Source organism: Phyllostomus discolor, chromosome 3 (assembly GCF_004126475.2).
Source record: "Phyllostomus discolor isolate MPI-MPIP mPhyDis1 chromosome 3, mPhyDis1.pri.v3, whole genome shotgun sequence".
Classification (NCBI taxonomy): Eukaryota; Metazoa; Chordata; class Mammalia; order Chiroptera; family Phyllostomidae; genus Phyllostomus; species Phyllostomus discolor.
In genome coordinates, this window is record NC_040905.2 from 119306009 (window position 1) to 119324346 (window position 18338).

Consider the following 18338-nt stretch of genomic DNA (forward strand, 5'->3'; position numbering starts at 1 on the left):
CCAAGACTGGAAGAGGATTGTTTCTGAAAGGACCCTAAGGACATCCCAGGAGTGAGAAAATGAAGCGATTGCAGTTCATAGTGTCAGAAAACAAGAGAGATAGGCAAAAAGTTCTTGTGTGTTTGTTGGGGAGTCTAAGACTGTTTCCCCTGCAACTCACCCTTCTTTCTTGTCTTCTTACTCCCTTGCTCCTTCCTGTTTAATGCAATGTACTGACTCCAATGTAGAAATTTGCCAAAAACGCCCTCTTATTATCAGAAAAATATACCTCGATTCCTTAACTTGGTGTGGGGGTTCAGAAAGAGTCAACCAAAGAGCGCTTTTGTGATATGTGGATTTTTTTTGAGCTAAAGCCAATTTCAGCTGCAGGCTCAAGAGAAACTTCTGCCCCTTCCTTAACTACCTAGAAGAACTCGAATTAGGGGCCTGGCCCATCATGAAAAGATTATCAGCAATAATTTTTTTGACCTACCTATATGACACAGAAAACTTTTACTTAACAAGCATTTGTTCTTCTTATCCTGCAATGACCCTTTGAAACTCCAAAACACCTTAGCCATCCCTAGTTCAAAATGTCTTATATACCTAGATCCCCCTTTTCTATTTCTGAACCTTGCCTCTATGTATGTAGGAGTCCCTGAACATCTCATGTAGGTCCGGTTTCCATACATATATAAAATTCGGTTATTTTCTCCTGCTAATCTGTCTTATGTCTATTTGATGATTAGACCAGCCAGAAGAGCCTTGAGGGTACAGGAAAGTTTGTTCCTCCCCCATACTGGCATTCTTGGACACCCACTCCCTCCCAGTTTGACTCCCTGCTTAAAACTTCTGATTCTTCCAAACTATCACCTTCCTGTGTGACCTCAGCCTAGAATGCCCTCCTACCCTCTCAACTTATCTCAGACCTACATAGAGCCTCTCTGAGATAGACCCAGGGGACTTCATTTTCTTTTTGTAAATTTGAGTTGATTGTTGGAGTGAAAAGTTGAAGGGTTACAAATGTGTAATATTTTAAATGTTAGCTTCTGTGAGTGTATGGAACTCTGAGGCCAACCTCTGTGAATGAATCCCACGAGGGGGCCTCAGTTTGAATCCAGGGTCTGTCACTTCATATCTGTGAGATCTTGGGCAAGTTTCTTACCTCTCTGTCCTTCAGTTTCTTCATCTGTAAAGTGGGAATAATATTAGTATCTACCACATAGGGTTGGGATGAGGATTAAATGAGTGTCTACATAAGAACATCCAAACCTGTAGAGAATTTTTATAAGAATTTGTCTGAGCCATACAGAGGATACTCCTAGAAGCAAGATCTCAACAGACTGAGAAAAATGCTTCTCAGAATGCAGTTTGCAGCTTATTTTATACATTTGCAATTAAGGAGGGAACATAGGGTACACACTCTCCTTGGGGGATGCCCACTCAAATCTTTTTTAAAAAAGACTTTATTTGTTTTTAGAGATGGGAACAGAGGGAAAAAGAGAGGGAGAGAAACATCGATGTGTGAGTGGTTGTGTTATGGGAGAAACTTGTTTCTTCTCACCAATGCAGAAAAGAATTACAGATCAGCGAGCATGCTGGCATCATGCAAAGTTTATTAGTGCTAACTTCTAATGGGAAAGCAAATGCAAGGGTGGCCAGAGGCCAGGTGGCTAGAAGCTGGGTGGCCAAAAGAGGGGTGGCCAGGGTCCTGGTGGCCAGAAGTCAGGTGGCCTGGAGGCCCCCATGTGGTAAAAAAGACCCAAGAGGGGCAGGTGAGCGAATCCTTTGTTCTGAGGACTTATATAGTGGTGGGTGGAGGTGAAGAAGTTACATATTGACTGAAGGGTAAAGGTGGTGCCAGCTTTCCTGGGGGACACAACTACCCAAATGTAGGTGTGGGGGTCTATTAGCCTGAATCCTTATCTTGCTCAAGACTCTGTTTATTCATTTTGTATACGTGACAGGAGACAGGTAGTTAATCAAAGTTGTTTTATGGGCTTTTCTTTGGGCCCTGTAGTCCCCCTGTCCTCCCATCCAGGCCTTGGGATGAACACACAGTCTTAAGGTTTTCCTTTTCCCAACTAGTGGAGATGATACACACACTTTCAAGGGCTACCTCTGCACTATCATAGTCTACTTATGTTGTTTGGAATGCCTGGCAGCCTTATCAGACCAGGCTCAGGATCATTGGGTCAACGGCTGAGACTTTGCTTTTAGCCTCTTGTATTAAGTTCTGGTTGGTTTGCAATGGTGAAGGCCCTGCCTTTATTTCCCTTTTGGCTGCTCCTGCTACCATAACATTTGCCTCTAGCATGTCCCCAACCTGGGACCTGGCCCAAAACCCACGCTTGTGCCCTGGTTGGGAATCAAACTTGTGACCCTTTGGTTTGCAGTCTGGTGCTTAATCCACCAAGCCTCACCAGCCTGGGCTCATATCTCTTTTTTGAGTAAATTTTCTTCTAGACTCTAAGGATCCCCATGAGACTTGCAACAAGGGGAGCAATGGGCAGTGGCATCTGCTCATCCCAGGCTAATCCCCTGAAGCTGTCTCCAAGGTCACCTTTTGTCTGACTCTCCAGTGAGCTGACAGCAGCCCCATCTTGGCTTCACTTCTTTCCCACAACATTTTTCGAGAGCCAAAGCAGCCCCACCTAAGCTCTCTCCTGTTGCTTCTTCTGTCTGAAGCCCTTCCTTGCTTCACTGTCCCCAGATCCAATAAACATACTCTCAAAATTAAAAAAAAGGGAGAAACATAGGAAAATTACGTGAAGGTGGGAGAAAGCAAGGCAGGAGTTGGAGTGCAGGACAAAGGAGTCATTTCAAAGGTGTGTTAACCTAGATAAACAGAAAAAATGGACAGGGCTTGCTTAAGGCAAAGATATACCAGTTAAAATGCCTGGAGTGTCACCGCCCACCATGACCTGTGCAGTTAAGGAATTTATGATCAGATCACCCTATGAGGTTACTTTCAGTAGAACCCCTTTTTCATCCATATGAGTGTGAAGTTCTTAAACTATGTTTGGCACATAGTACATGCTATTGTGGATGAAAAAAGAGGTTCTGTAATAAAACTGATAAGTCCAGTGATGGCAAGTAACCTCATAAGGTCATCTTGGAGCACGTCCAAGGCGAGTTAACCAAGATGCACAATGACGATGGGCAGGGCTTGCCTGAATTTTCACTGAAGAACTTCCATGGTTCTTTACCCATTCAGATCTGCCCAGGTAGGAATTTATGATTTATTACAGCACCCCTTTTCATCCACTGTGTACTACTGTGACATTCTGAGTAAGGATTAGGTAAGGTCCTCAGAGGGTTACTGAAGGATGGTGAGAAGGACAGACATTTAGTAGTCAGAAGTCCCCGGCCCTATAGATGGGTTAATAATGTTATCTCTGATAATCTCTAATTATGGGCAGGACCCCTACTCCATAGTTAAATTGAGGCAGAAGTTCCTCTCAAGCTCAGTGTTTTGGTTGCCTCTAGATTAAAACAAACTGATACTACAGAGGCACACCTTGGGGTGATTTGTTCTGAACCCCCACATGATCAACACCCATTACAGTCCACTCTTCACACAGCTTAAAAGCCCACTGCTTAAAACCTTTCAGGGGCTACCTACTACTTTTACGGAAGAAGTTTGTAACATTCTCCTTCAAATCCCTCAGTGGTTTTTTTTTTATTTTTTTAATTAGATGTATTAGAATGATCTTAGTAACCTTATATGAGTTTCAAGTGTACAATTCTATAACACATCATTGTACATTGCAGTGTGCGCTCACCACCCAAAGTCTTGTTTCCTTCTGTCACCACATATTTGGTGACACCTTTTCCCTCCGAATCCTCCCTGCATCCCTCTTCTCCTCTGGTAACCACCACACTGTTATCTGTGTCTGTGGGTTCGTTTATTCTGTTTGTTCTTTAGTTATTTTCTGTTTTATATTCCACAGGAGTGAAATTGTTACTGAACAAGCAGTTGGGGTCCCACTGCCCGCTGCCACCCTCGAGGCAAAATTCTAGAGGCAAAGGTTTGGTGATAAAGGAAAAGAACCTTCATTCCAAAGCTTCACAATTTTAGAATAACTGCTTCCCACATGCATTAGTCTCATAAGCCTATCAATTAAGGCTAAACTCTTAACTGAGTTCTCCTAGCATGCCTTGCTAGTTTTAATTATCTTATTTCTATAGGGTTAGTTTACAAATGAAAACAACATAAGACACAAAAGCTACACAATTTTGGAAGACTGGCAGGCTTCTGCCTCAGAGCTTGTTCCCTCTAGAACACCTGAAGGAGAATAACCCTGCCCCGCTCTGCCTGGGCAGCCTGATCCTGGGCTGTGCCAGGAGTTCCTTCCCATCCAGAATACCATCTGTCGGGAAACACAGGCAGCTGCAGCACAATCCCGCAGGCATCCTTGAGGAAGAATGAGCCAGTGAGCAAGCCCAAGAGCCGGAGACAGCCAGTCCGGGAGCCTGAGAGCCCTTCTTTTATTTCAAATCTTTTAGCCTGTACTTGCAGGCACCCTGGAGGCATTCATCTTCTCAGCCAATCCCGTCCTAGACTGTTTACTATTATTGCCTCCTCCTACGGCCTCTCCCTCCTCCTCCCCGGTAATCTGATCAGATCTCTGTGTATCAAAATCATATGGTTCTTGTCCTTTTCTGACTTATTTTACTTATCATGATACTCTTGAGATCCACCCATGTTGTCACAGATGGCTGTATTTCATCCTTTCTTATAGCTCAGTAGTATTCCACTGTTTATATGTACCATATCTTCTTATATAGTCATCCATCAAAAGACACTTTGGTTGTTTCCATGTCTTGGCTACTGTGAATATGAATAAGGATACATATATTTATACAGATACATGTTTTAAATTTTGGGGGGGGGGGTAGATACCCAGAAGGGGGATTGCTGAATCATAAAGAAAGCTAGCTCTATTCCTAATTTTCTGAGGAATCTCCACACTATTTTCCATAGTGGCTGTACCAGTTCACATTCCCACTAGCAGTGTATTAGAGTTCCCTTTTCTCTACATCTCCTCCAACATTTGTTATTTCTTGTCTTATTGATAATAGTGTCAATGGCTTTTCTTCACACTTGAAAATAAAACACAAACTTTTCATTATGGCCCACAAAGCGGTCCATAAGAACCCATATATAGATATGCGCCCTGCCTACCTCTCAGACTTTGTTGCTCATCATTCACCCTCTTACTTCCCCACTAGAACAGAAGCTCCAGGAAGGCAGGAGTGTTGTCTCTTGAACTGATATATTCCTAGGGCCTTGTACAAGTGTCTGTACAAGGTGGGTACGAAATACTCTTTGTGGACTGAATAAAGTTACTTTCTAAATAGCCTTTGTAAGGTAGGTTTTTTTTATTCATCCTTTACAGACAAAACTGAGGCTTCAATATGTGAAGTCAGTTCAAATTTACAAAACTAAAAACGGCAAAAGCATTCATTCATTCTTTCAACAAATATGTAGTGAGCAGCTGCTGGTCTTGTGGTTACCAGAGGCAGGGTTTACATCTAAGGCTAATGATTTTAGAACTACACTATTTTCCTCTTCTTTTTTTATTCTTTTTAAGAATTACAAAAAATAATAGAAGAATATATTCATGCTGTAAGATAATTCAGATAATAATACAGAGATAAGGTCAAATTCTCCCTTGACATTTATCTCCCAACAAATGCCAGTCAATCCCGAGAAGTAAATAGTTTACCATTCTACACAGAGAGAGCAAGAAAGAGAGTTTTATACTTAATCTCCATTCTCATCCCCCACACTTGCTGCCTGGGATAGCCTCCTCTAACTATATAGTTCATTTAACATTCATTGTCTTAGAGATATTCTCATATCAGCACCTATGTATCTACTCCATTTATTTTATTTTACTATTTTTAAATTTAAATTTTAAAAAATTTTTAAAAAGGATTTTATTTATTTTTAGACAGAGGGGAAGGGAGGGAGAAAGAGAGGAAGAGAAACATCAATGTGTGGTTACCTCTCACACGCCCCTACTGGGGACCTGGCCTGCAATCCAGGCATGTGCCCTGACTGGGAATCTAACTGGTGACCCTTTGGTTGGCAGGCCAGTGCTTGATCCACTGAGCGACACCAGCCAGGGCGAATTTAATTTTTTTAATTTAATTTTTAAAAAGATTTTATGTATTTATTTTTAGAGACACAGGAAGGAATGGAGAAAGAAAGGGAGAAAAACATCAATGTGTGGTTGCCTCTCACACCCCCCCAGCTGGGCATCCAGCCCACAACTGAGGCATGTGCCCTGACTGGGAATTGAACTGGTGACCTTCTGGTTCACGGGCCAGTGCTCAATCCACTGAGCCATACCACACGCCTGCCAGGGCTTCCTTTTATTTTATTTTTTTTTAGGGGGGGGGAGGGAGAGAAAAAGAGGGAGAGAAACATCGATGTAACACCAATTGGTTGCTTCTTTTACATGCCCTAACCGGGGACTCAACCTACAATCCAGGCATGGACCCTGACCTTTTGCTTTGCAGGATGATGCTCCATTAACTGAGCAATGCCCCTCAGGGCTTATTTATTTTAATAGATGTGTGTCATGCCTTTGTATAAATGTGCCAAAATTTCTTTAGACTCCCATATTAATGGACCTTCAGGTTGATTCTGCTTTTTCATTATTACAGACTGGCATGGTAAACTCCTTGTACAAGCCTTTTTGTGCATTGATTATGAGCATTCTTTATTTTTACTTTTTTCCAACATTTCTTTAAAATAGAGGCCAAAGCAGCATCATTGGGTTGAAAGGCATGTATATTTTAATTTGAATGAGTATTGTCAAATTATTCCTTTAAAAATCTGTGTCAGGTTTTATTGCAATTATTTCTCCTAGTGGCAACAGACAGTTTCTACCCTAGATTGATGAAAACATATTCACACAAAAATCTGCACACAAATATTTATAGCAGCTCTATTCATGCTTGCCCCAAACTATGATCAATCCAGTTGTCCATCTGTGGGTGAATGATAAACAGGAGTGTCCACGGGAGGCATGCTCAGCAGTGAGAAGGAATGCTCACTGCTACTTGCAACAACTTGGATGAATCTTAAAGGTGTTATTCCGAGTGAAAGAAGCCAGTCCTAAAGGTTACATGCTATATGATTCCATTATAGGATATCCTCCAAAACGCAGAACTGCTGTGATGGAGAACAGATCAGTGCTTGGTAGGGTTTGGTGAGGGAACTGGAGGTGACTACAAAGGGGTAGCAGGAAGGAGCTTTCTGGAGTGATGGAAATGTTCTATATCCTGATAGTGGTAATGGTTACATGAACCTATATATTAAAATCCATAAATTATACACCAAAAAGTGGTCAATTTTGCTGTATGCTAAGAAAATGCTATAAACGAAAAAAAAGTCAAATATATCTATGAGTGTATAGGTTCTGTGAACTTTAAATGTTGGTTTTTGAATGCAGAAAGATGTGACAGGAAATACACACATCTTCACTGCTGGTTACTTTGCAGAGGAAGGGAACAAAAACAATCGCCTTTTGCAGGGTACATTCTTTGTTATGTCTCACTCACCTGAATCAGTGTAGTGTTTTGGAATTTGAAAAACACCTAAAACTTGCAAACATTAGGAAAATATTTAAAAGAAGAAAAAGAGTGTTTCTACTTTGCTGAGTACCTAGATGTTAGAGAACAAGACAGCTACATCTCCCTTCTTGCAGAACACAGCCTGGTAGAGAGAGTTCAGTCCCCATGTCTTATAGATGGTTCATCTGCAAATTGTGACATAACTAGTAGCTGCCTAGTAGGATTTTTTATAAGGATAAATACCTTAACAGATGCTTGAAACAGTACCTGGCATCAATGGTAAACATAATGTAAGCTGTTAATAATATATCATCTATGAACTGGTAGAGTAAACTCAGTTAATCTTAGTTTTGTGAGCATTTGGAACCTGGATCCTGTGGTGTGGGGCAGAGGGCAAGGATCTGGCCCTGGTTTGGTTTCCTGGGCCTCTCCACTTATCTGTTTTCATGGCCTTGCTATCTTTCTCACTTCAGGGAAGCCTCTCCCTCCTTCCCCTCCCCAGGTTGACTATCACTCCTCCTCAGGACCTAGATGCAGGGCGTTTTCCTCTTACACTGACACTTAACTCCTTGCTTACATCTAGCTTGGCACAGAGGGACATACATACCCTGAAAAGTGTGGGTGAGACATAACAGCACTGCCGGACCTACAGGTGAGCAAACCTGGGAGGAACATGATTTCAGAGCAGGGTAGGATTTGAAAGGTGTTGGAGGGGAGGTGACCTTGCAGGGCACCAGGAATCTTTAAGTGGAGTGAGGGAATTATGGGAAATACCCAGAGGTGAGGGAAAAGGATACTTAAATTTTTCTTTCTCTAAACAGGCAGATGGCTCTTCTTCAGGCTAATAAAGATCTCATTTCCACAGGAATAAAGGAATTTAACGCTTTGCTGAATCAGCAGGTAAGTCCAAGTAATCCGTTTCAGAAGACAGGACTAGTGTGTTGAAGGGTGGGTGAGGGCAGAGAAGGGAGAATAATTTGGAGCTGGGAGAGTTGATAAAAACAACTAGAGACAGGAAATACAAACCAGAGGAAAGAGGATGGCAGAGTTTGTGGGTCACTGCTGACTCACATCACTAACCACGTTCTCTCCCTGCCCTACTCCAGGTCTTCAGTGAACCTGTTGTCTCTGAAGAAGCCATGGTGACTATAGTGGATGACTGGGTGAACTTGTACATCAACTATTACAGGCAGCAGGTGACAGGAGAGCAGGAAGAGCAGGACAGGGCTCTGGAGGAACTTCGGCAAGAGCTGAAGACTCTGTCTGTCACTTTTCTGGACAAATATAGGGCATTCCTAAAGTCCTTGTGAGCACCCAAATCACCCAGTGCTTTTCTCCTAGCCCGGAGACTGGGGCCTACGTTTTAAAGAAGCCCTTAATTCCTGCGTCTGTATTCTTCAGGTCCTCAGGCTCTGCTCCTTGGTGTTACTCTACCTTGACACCTCAATAAAGACCAACACTGGTTTGGCTGTCTTCCTAGCTTTCCTTGGTTGTCCATCCTTGACTTGTGGAAGCAGTGGGTACCTTTCCTTCAGTTCTGCTTCCTAGATATGATCTTGAAGATTTAATAAAGTAACCACTGGGAAGTACCAAAATAGCCTGAAAGAGGGGCTAGGGAGACAGGCACTAAAGAGAACGTGCTGGGGACAGGGCTCACTGAAAAAAGAGGGAGATAGAAATTCTCCCTAAGTTGTGGTCCAGTAACATGCTTGTTTAGAAGACAGTAATTGGAGGTCTCCCAGTCTTGTTCATTCTGCGCTAGATGGAATCAAGCAAGAGTCCACCCACCTCAATTTTCCAATCTCCTGCACTGCTTAATACATCCCTTATTTTTCAGGAGAGAGCACTTTTGGCTTCATCATTCCTTAGTCCCAGATACCGGGATTGGAGGCAGATGTTCCCCAGCCCCACCTCCTTGCAGACTCATCCTTCTCCTGTCATTCCCCGGGCTAGACCTGCTTTCTCTTTGGCTTCCAGACCTTAAGCTTCCTTATTTTAGGGTTCTGTGGTGGAACCAGGCTCATGAGCTTTAAAAAAAAAAGAAACAAAATGAAGTTGTTAGAACGAGGGACCTGCTGACTGTACTATCTCTAAGTAAAGCCTCAGAGCCAAGCATGGTAGGGCTGGGGAGGGGGGAGGGTGCGAGGTGGAGGGCAGGAGGGGCAGATTTCACAGGCCAGCGCACCCAAGGAGGGAACTCGGCTCTCTTAGGGCCATTTACTATTTTGCCTCTTCAGCGGGAAAGGTTTGGAGCTGAGAGGGCTTGTTTTCTCATCCCAACTTCCAGCAAGCCTTCATTTCATATCTGTGCACTCCCACCTCTGTCTTTGGCTTTGGGGTTTCTGTAGTCTGGTTCAAGGTCCAAAGGGAACTTGCTCAGTGCCCTGAACCAGTGTGAGGTGGCCCCAGATCCAGCAAGACAATTGCGGCCTCCCAGGGAGACAGGAAGCCAGCACCTCTGCAGTATGATTGGTGGCATATGTGGAGGCCAGGGCCTTCCTACTGCACCCCCTGAAAATCTTAGCCAATAATGGGGACCCAGGGCTACTGAGGTGGGACAATAGTCAAAAGCATCACCTTTGCAAAAAGACCTGATTACTGTGTAGGGGTGGAGCAGAGGGACCAAGGAACCCTGTTTAAAAAGCATTAGATTTGCTCCAATGCTATACAAGGTGCATCTGAAAAGAATAGTCAGAAGCCACTTTGGCTCAATTAATGAAGATAAACTTCCCATAAATGTGGAACCATCCAGCCTCTGGGACTGTGGGCTGATGATTTCATAAATGCTCAGACAAAGGAAGATGACCAGTTATCAGGTATGTTGTAGTATAATGGGAAGTCCAACATCTAAATTTCATTGTAACCATTTCATAGCTGTAAGAAATTGAAAAATTCCAAAACAAACTTTAAGGACAGAAACCTGTTAAACTTCACTGCATGTTTTCACATGTTGATTACCCAAGCATCTGGTCTTGAATCTACAAAGAAGTAAAATTTGGAATATTTTGATTTTTCAGAGATATAGTATGAACCATCAGCACCTGATGGCTCATAATAATAAAATTAAATGACTGGACCAGTGAGTACCCTAAGTCCATTATTGTTTCTACAGAAAAATTAACCAGAGTTAGCAGGAAGCATAATGCTTCCTTTACTTTGACAGCAGTACCTGTCAACATACCTGAATCAATACTTGAAATAAGATTGTAAACAGAAGGTGAAATATTATAGCCATAACCTTGCCCTTATCCTCATTCTGATATTGACCCTGACCCTAGGGTTGACTCTGAATTTGAACCTCACCTTTAACTTCACCCTGACCCTCACCCCATCCCACTTGATTTTTATCCTGAGCATGATATAGACACCCTTACCCTCCCAATAACCATGAGCTGCACACTGACATTGTCTCTCATTTTCACCCTCACACTGATCCTGATGCTGAAGACCCTGAACTTTACCTGACCCAAACTTTTACCCTGACTTTGACCCTCAACCTGAATCTTATCCTGACCCTAACCCTGAAATTGATCTTCACTATGACCCTACACTAATTGTGACACTGACTAACTCTTAGCATGTCCCTGACCCTAATCATGACCTTTATCTTCACCTTCTTATTGACCCTGACAAGTCCTAACTAAGGCCCTAAGTACACACTGACTCTGATTCTGAACCTGTTCCTTAGCTTCACTGTGATCATCAGCCTGACACTGACCAACACTCTAACTTTGACCCTGAAGCTTATCCTGACACTACTACCACTGGGACCCTGATGCTGACCTTAACTCTCAAGCTGTCCTGACAATGACCTTTATCCTGACACTGCCCCTGCCCCTCAACCCAATTCTTACCTTTACCCTGAATCTGCCTCTCCTGTGACCCTGGTTGTGAACACGACAAAGACTCTGAACCCCACTATATCCCTCTTTCTGACTCTAACCCAGACCGCGACACTCATCCTCAATCTGACCTTTGTCACTGAGAATCTGACATTTGTGCTGCCCCTCATCCATACCCTGACCTGCCTCAGACCCTCACCTTCAACTTCATTGTACACCTGACCCTTATCGGACCTACAGACTGAATCTAAACCAATACTGATGTTCAACTTTACTCTGGTCTAGACCTTCACACTCACTCTTACGCTGACCGTTAAGCTGATTATTACTCTGAACTGCAGGCTGAACCCGACCAACCTGGTCCTGACCCTGAACTGGACTCTGAATCTATTCTCACTCTGTCCTTGAACCTATCTTCATCCTCCTGACCTTGGTCTGAGCTTCAACCTCACCCAGTTCTGACACTTACCTTCTCTCAGACCCTCAGCCTGATGATGATACTGACCATGTCTCTGACAATGATAATCACCCTGACTCACCCTCAAACTGATCTCTGATATGACTCTAACTCTGATTCTAAACTCCCCACCCTTCAAAATTTAAACTGAATTTGATCTTCAACCTGACCCTGATACTAACCCTGACAAAACATTGACTCTGAAGTTGACTCTGAGCCTGATACACATAAACACTCTGACCCTAACCTGACTTTGGCCCTCATGGCTTACCCTGTGTCTGACTTTGATTCTGACCCTTAACTTCACATTGTACACGACTGAATCTCACCCTGACCCTGAAACAAGGATGCTGACTCTGACCCTCACCCTGACTTTTCCCTTGATGATAATCTTGGCATTGATTCTTAACCTTACCCTGACCTTGAATTGCTTCCACACACTTACCCTGAACTGGACCCTCAAAATGACCCTGGCTATTACACCAACATGACATTCAACCTGACATGGACCCTGACTATGACTTCAGTATAACGTTCACACTACTCTGATGCTAACCCCACCCTGACCCTCATCATGTCCTTGCTTTCACACTGACACTGAACCTCTAGTCACCTGACCCTTAGTCAATGCTCACACTAGGACTCTCACCATGATCCTGACTCTGATCCTAAGTTTTACCTAGACACTGATCATGACCATGACTCTGACCCTGAGGTATATGTGCACTCTCACCTTGACTCACACTCATTTTGGTACTATTTCTGGTGCTACTTCTGTTCTATACCTAAACCTCACCGTGATGCTCACTCTTCTTTTTTTCTTAAAGATTTTATTTATTTTATTTTTTTTAGAGAGAGGAAGGGAGGGAGAAAGGGAAAGAAACATCAATGTGTGGTTGCCTCTTGCACATCCCCCACTGGGGACCTGGCCCACAACTCAGGCATGTGCCCTAGACTGTAGGGAACTGCTTTGCAAGGCATGGAAATGCAGCTCAGCAGCCACGTGGAAAACCAGTGGGGAGTGAGTTGGAATGCAGGACCACGCCTGTGAAGTTCTCCTGTGGGAAATCAGGCCTGCATTATACCGAGGCTGCTTTGTGACTCACTCTTGCTAAAACTCTCTCACCCTGAGTTCAGGCAGCAAATGCTTGCTGCATGTCTTTAAAGTAACTTCCTGAAGTCTGTGCTAATTCTGCCAAGGATTGAAATGTAACCAGACCTGTTACTCTTATCATTCCCTTGCATTTGCAACATTTTTTCCTTGTTAATCTGTAAGAAGTAATCAGTAACATCCCTTCTGTTGCTATCTGTACAAAATAATTACCTAAAGCAAACCTAAGTATAATGAATGAAAACCTTTGATGTATGCTATTAGAAAGCCAATAAAAGCTTGTCAAGGCAAGGGTCTGGCCGCTCCGAGTGGCCAGGTCATTCTGAGGCGCTCTCCCCTTGAGAAAGTAGCCGTGCCATCCCTTTTCCTCCACAGGACTCGGTAGTCCATGTGAATTTATCTTGTCTCATCCATAACACCGCAGACACTGCAGGCTGGTGTCTGCAACACTAGACTGGGAATTGAACCGATGATCCTTTGGTTCCCAGGCCGGTGCTCGAAATCCACTGAGCCACACCAGCCAGGGTTAATACTCACTCTTAACTTGTGTCTTTCTGATCATGACAATCACCATGACTGTGATCCTGATTCTCATTTAGACACTCTATCTAATTCTCACCCTTACCCTCACACTCACCTTTGCCCTCAGTTTCATCCTTACCCCGATTCTACAATTGAAGCTAACCCTACACCAGTACTTAACCTGACCTTTACCCTAGCCTGAATCTCAGCCTTATCATGACTGTCATGATGACCACAAACTTGACATTTACCTGACCCTGACCCTGACTTTACAATAACTCTCACACATACCTTCACTATGTCCTTGAAATTGCCTTGAATGTGAAACTTATGCTGGACTTGAACCAGACTCTCAGCCTGACTCTGACACCAACCCCACCTTACCCTGGCTCAGGTTGACACCCTACTCTGATCCTGACCCTGACCCTGATCCTGAAATTGACCCTGACCCTCCTTCCAAGCATGACTATGCAAATTTGCCACACTCTTGACTTTTCATCCTGGGTCTGACACTGACCCCCATTCTGATCCTCACAAGGGCTCAACATGACTTTGAGCATGACCCTTATATTCATCAAGACCCAATAATTCATACGACCTCTCACTCCAAACCTGACTTTGATCTTCATCCTTAAATGTACCAGATGCCAACCTTTCTCCTGACTGAACCTGAAGTCATACTCTGAATCAGACCATGCTTCTTACCATGTCCTGAACTTGACCTTGAACATGACCCTCTGAGTAAGTAAATGCTTACTCAGATCTGCATTTTTACTTTGACTTTTGCTTTTGACTTCACCCTCACACTTACCCTGACCCTGACCCACACTTTGACTCTAATCTGACTGTCAGCCTAACCAAAACCTCACTCCTACACTCAAATTGACCCTGATCATCACTATGTCCATGAACATAACTCTGATTCTGATTGTGAACCATACCCTCCCCAAGACACTGCAATTCACATTGACTATTACTCAGACTCTGATCCTTATCTTATCCATGAACATTTGCCTAACTTTATTCACACTGTAAAACTGACCTTCATCCTCAGCCTCACCCTAACTCTGACCTGACCTGGCCTGACCTTCACCCTCATCCAGTTCTGAACCTTCTCTCCCGACCCTCAGCCTGATCCTGATACTGACCATGTCTCTTACACTGATATTCACCCTGAATGGATCCTGGTGCTCATCTCGACACAAACAACTCAGATGCTTGTCCTCACTTATGTGAGAGTCTCTCGCAATGACCATGACCCTTACTGTGTCCCTCGTGCTGACTCTTCCCGATGACAATCTATTTGACTCTGGCTCTGATTCTGATTCAGACCCTCCTTCTTACTCTAACCTTTACTTGACACTCACTCTGACCCTCACACTCTTTCATACTCTCACTATGATCCAAATTCTGTCCTTTAATGTGACCATCACCACGACTCTGATCCTGAAGCTAATCTTGACGTTGATTCTAATTATCATTCTCTTCCTGGTTTCCATTTTTCCTTTTTATCGAATTTATTGGGATGACATTGGTTAACAAAATTATACAAGTTTCATGACACTGAGCATAATTCTTATCCTTAAGCTCACCCTAACTGACACCGATGTAACCTTGTCACCAATTTTGATTGTCCTATCATCCTAACCGAGACCTGTTCCTCACATTGGCCTTGATCATTACCCTGATATTGACACTCAGCATGACTCTGATTTTTATCATGACCTCACCTTGACATACAACATATCTTGATGCTAATTTTCACTCTGATCCAGTCCTAACCATGATGCTAACCTTTTAACTTGACTCTTATTTCATCAAACCCTAACCCTGACTTTGACCTCATCCAACACTCCCCTGAAAAATGACTTTGAAACTGAACCTCACTTTCAGACCCATCTTAACCTTAAATCTCTTGGTCCTGACCCTGACACTGTAAGTGATACTAAAACTAATCTTCATTCTGACCTTTACCTGATGCTCATTCTGACCCCGATCCTCACACTCAAATTACCATGATCCTGAAGGTGACCTTCTACTTTAATCTCACTCTGGTCATCATCCTGACTCTGACCTTAACCCTCATCCTGTCCCAGCGACTCTCACCTGAACTTCCATCTTGTCTCTGACTTTAAAGCTGACCCTGACACTTACACGGAATATGGCCCTGAAGCTCACCCTAACACTGACTATGACTGTAATCCATGTGTTCAGCCTAACTCTGATCCTGATGCTCACACCAACGCCAAATGATTTCTCATCCTCAACATGACCCTGAACTGGTTGCACACACTGTCCCTGACCCTGGTTACGACCGTCATACTGACCATGGCACTTACTATGAGGTTGACAATAAACCTGACCCTGACTGTGACACTCACCCTGACTTGACCCTAATCCTACTCTACAATGAATCTCATCTTTATTTTGAGCTTTATTTATTTATTTAAAAAATTTTTAAAGATTCCATTTATTTATTTTTAGAGAGAGGGGAAGGGAGGGAGAGAGGGAGAGAAACATCAATGTGCAAGAGAGATATATTAATTGGTTGCTTCCCCCACTGGGGACCTGGCCTTTAACCCAGCCATATGCCCTGGCTGGGAATTGAACTGGCAACCTTTGGTTCACAGGCCAACACTCAATCCACTGAGCCACACCAGCCAGGGCTTGACCTCCATTTAAAGCTTACTGTGATGCTGACACTCACCCTAACCTTGACTGTGACCCTTACCTTGACCTCTGTCCTAACACTAATCAGACCCTGATCCTCATCAAGACCTTGACACTTGCTGCAGCCATCCCCTGAGATCTCATTCAAACCTCATGTTCACACTTCTCTTGACCCTATCATCACCATGACTGAACCTGAAACTGACTGAACCTCATTCTCTTTCTGACCCTTAGATGATGCTAACTGTGATGCTGACCCTGACCCTCATACTCACTATGATGCTCGCTGTGACTCTGAACCTTACCATGACTCTGCTCTTCACCATGGCACTTTTATCCAAACCATTAACTGGTCATTGAACCTATATGTATCCTGAACCTGAACCGCCACCTTGATCAGACTTTCACTTAAGCTTAAAATTAGTCTCACTTTCACCTTGACTCTTACTTGATGCTTACTCTAACTCTGATCCTCATCCTCACTTTTACCATGGCCCTGACATTAGCTCTTAAACTGATGCTCATAGTGATCATTACCCTGAACCTGATCCTGAAACATATACTCACCCTCACCTTGACTCTGACTTTTACCCTTTTGCTGACACTGGCTTAAACCTGACTCTTTTCTATAACTCTTAGCCTGATTCTGACCATGATACTCATTCTGACACTGACCCTGATCCTCACTTAGACACACTAGTTCTCACACTCACTCTGACCTTGACTATCACCCTGAACTTGAGCTTGACCATGACCTTCACCCTCACACTGACCTTCAACTTCCCTATCACCCTTACTCAGATTCTAACTTAATATACCCTAGAAGGTTATCATCACCTATTTGACAATATCTTCCATGCAATTTAACATATCATATAAGCCTAATTAGTTCAATATCTCCCTTTTATAAGGAGAGAGAACAAATCTTTTGAAGTATTTCAGGGTCCCTCTACAGCACCCCAAAGTTATCCTTAGATCAATAAGGTTTCATTTAGAATGTTCCAAAGGTTTGGACATTTGACTGAAAAGGTCACAGATTACTGTGAAATAATATTTAACTAGGCACTTAACCAAAGTGATAATAAAAGATCTCAAAGACAAGTACGGAAGGTTATAAGACTGTGACTCAAACTTCAGCTTTTATGGTTGAGAAGATTCAGTTTTATCATGTAATCAAGAACCTCAATAAGACAACATGAAACAGAATATCATTTTGATAAAACATAGATTATTTGTTTTGTAGGTAGAAAACTTTTCACAATATCATACCAGGAGCAGACCAATATATAAAGGAAAACTGTCCTTTTAACAGAAAGAGAGAGAACCAAATTCTAATTTTGCATCAGCTTACTTTTAATATTTATATTCATTAACTTGATTATATTTATTCAAACTTATTCAATGTGACCACACATAAATTTTTTTAAATTTTTCATTTCTTAAAGATTTTTATTTTTTTAAAAATTTAATATATCTTATTGATTATGCTATTATAGCAGTCCCCCTTTGTCCTGCTCTACCCAGTACTCCCATTACCTCCAGCAATCCCCCTCTCTTAGTTCATGTTCATGGACCATGCATATAAGTTCTTTGGCTTCTCCATTTCTTATACTATTCTTAATATCCTCCTGCCTATTCTGTACTTACCAATTATACTTCCTAATCCCTGCACTTTTACCCCTATTCTTTTCCTCCCCCCTCCTAGTTGATAACCCTCCAAATGATCTCCATGTCTATGATTCTGTTTCTGTTCTGGTTGTTTGCTTAGTTTGTTTTTTTTGCATTCAATTTTTGATAGTTGTGAATTTGTTGTCATTTCACTGTTAATAGTTTTGATCTTCTTTTTCTTAAATAAGTCCCTTTAACATTTCATGTAATGATGGCTTGGTGATGATGAACTCCTTTAGTTTTACCTTGTTTGTGAAGTATTTTATCTGCCCTTTCATTCTAAATTAATTGTTTTGCTGGATAGAGTAATCTAGGTCATAGGCCCTTGCTGTTCACCACTTTGAATACTTCTTTTTTTTTTTTTAAGATTTTATTTATTTATTTTTAGAGAGGGGAAGGGAGGGAGAAAGAAAGGAAGAGAAAAACATCAATGTGTGGTTGCCTCTTGCACCCCACCTACTGGGAACCTGGCCTGCAACCCAAGCATATGCCCTAGACT

General features: G+C 42.7%; 1 protein-coding gene and 1 long non-coding RNA gene across 2 annotated transcripts; one reads left to right on the plus strand and one right to left on the minus strand.

Annotated features, from left to right (window-relative positions):
* Window positions 1-692: 692 nt before the first annotated feature.
* On the minus strand, window positions 693-10669 carry LOC118499620. The gene is made up of 3 exons (XR_004902123.1): window positions 10657-10669; window positions 7682-7683; window positions 693-778 (listed from the first exon to the last, which is right to left on the minus strand). It is a non-coding gene; the product is annotated as an uncharacterized LOC118499620 (long non-coding RNA).
* Window positions 8082-9042, plus strand: LOC114505207 (alpha hemoglobin stabilizing protein). The gene is made up of 3 exons (XM_028523103.2): window positions 8082-8221; window positions 8391-8469; window positions 8676-9042. The coding sequence occupies exons 2-3, from the start codon at window positions 8395-8397 to the stop codon at window positions 8877-8879; spliced, it is 279 nt and encodes a 92-aa protein (XP_028378904.1). The 5' UTR covers window positions 8082-8221; window positions 8391-8394; the 3' UTR covers window positions 8880-9042.
* Window positions 10670-18338: the final 7669 nt, after the last annotated feature.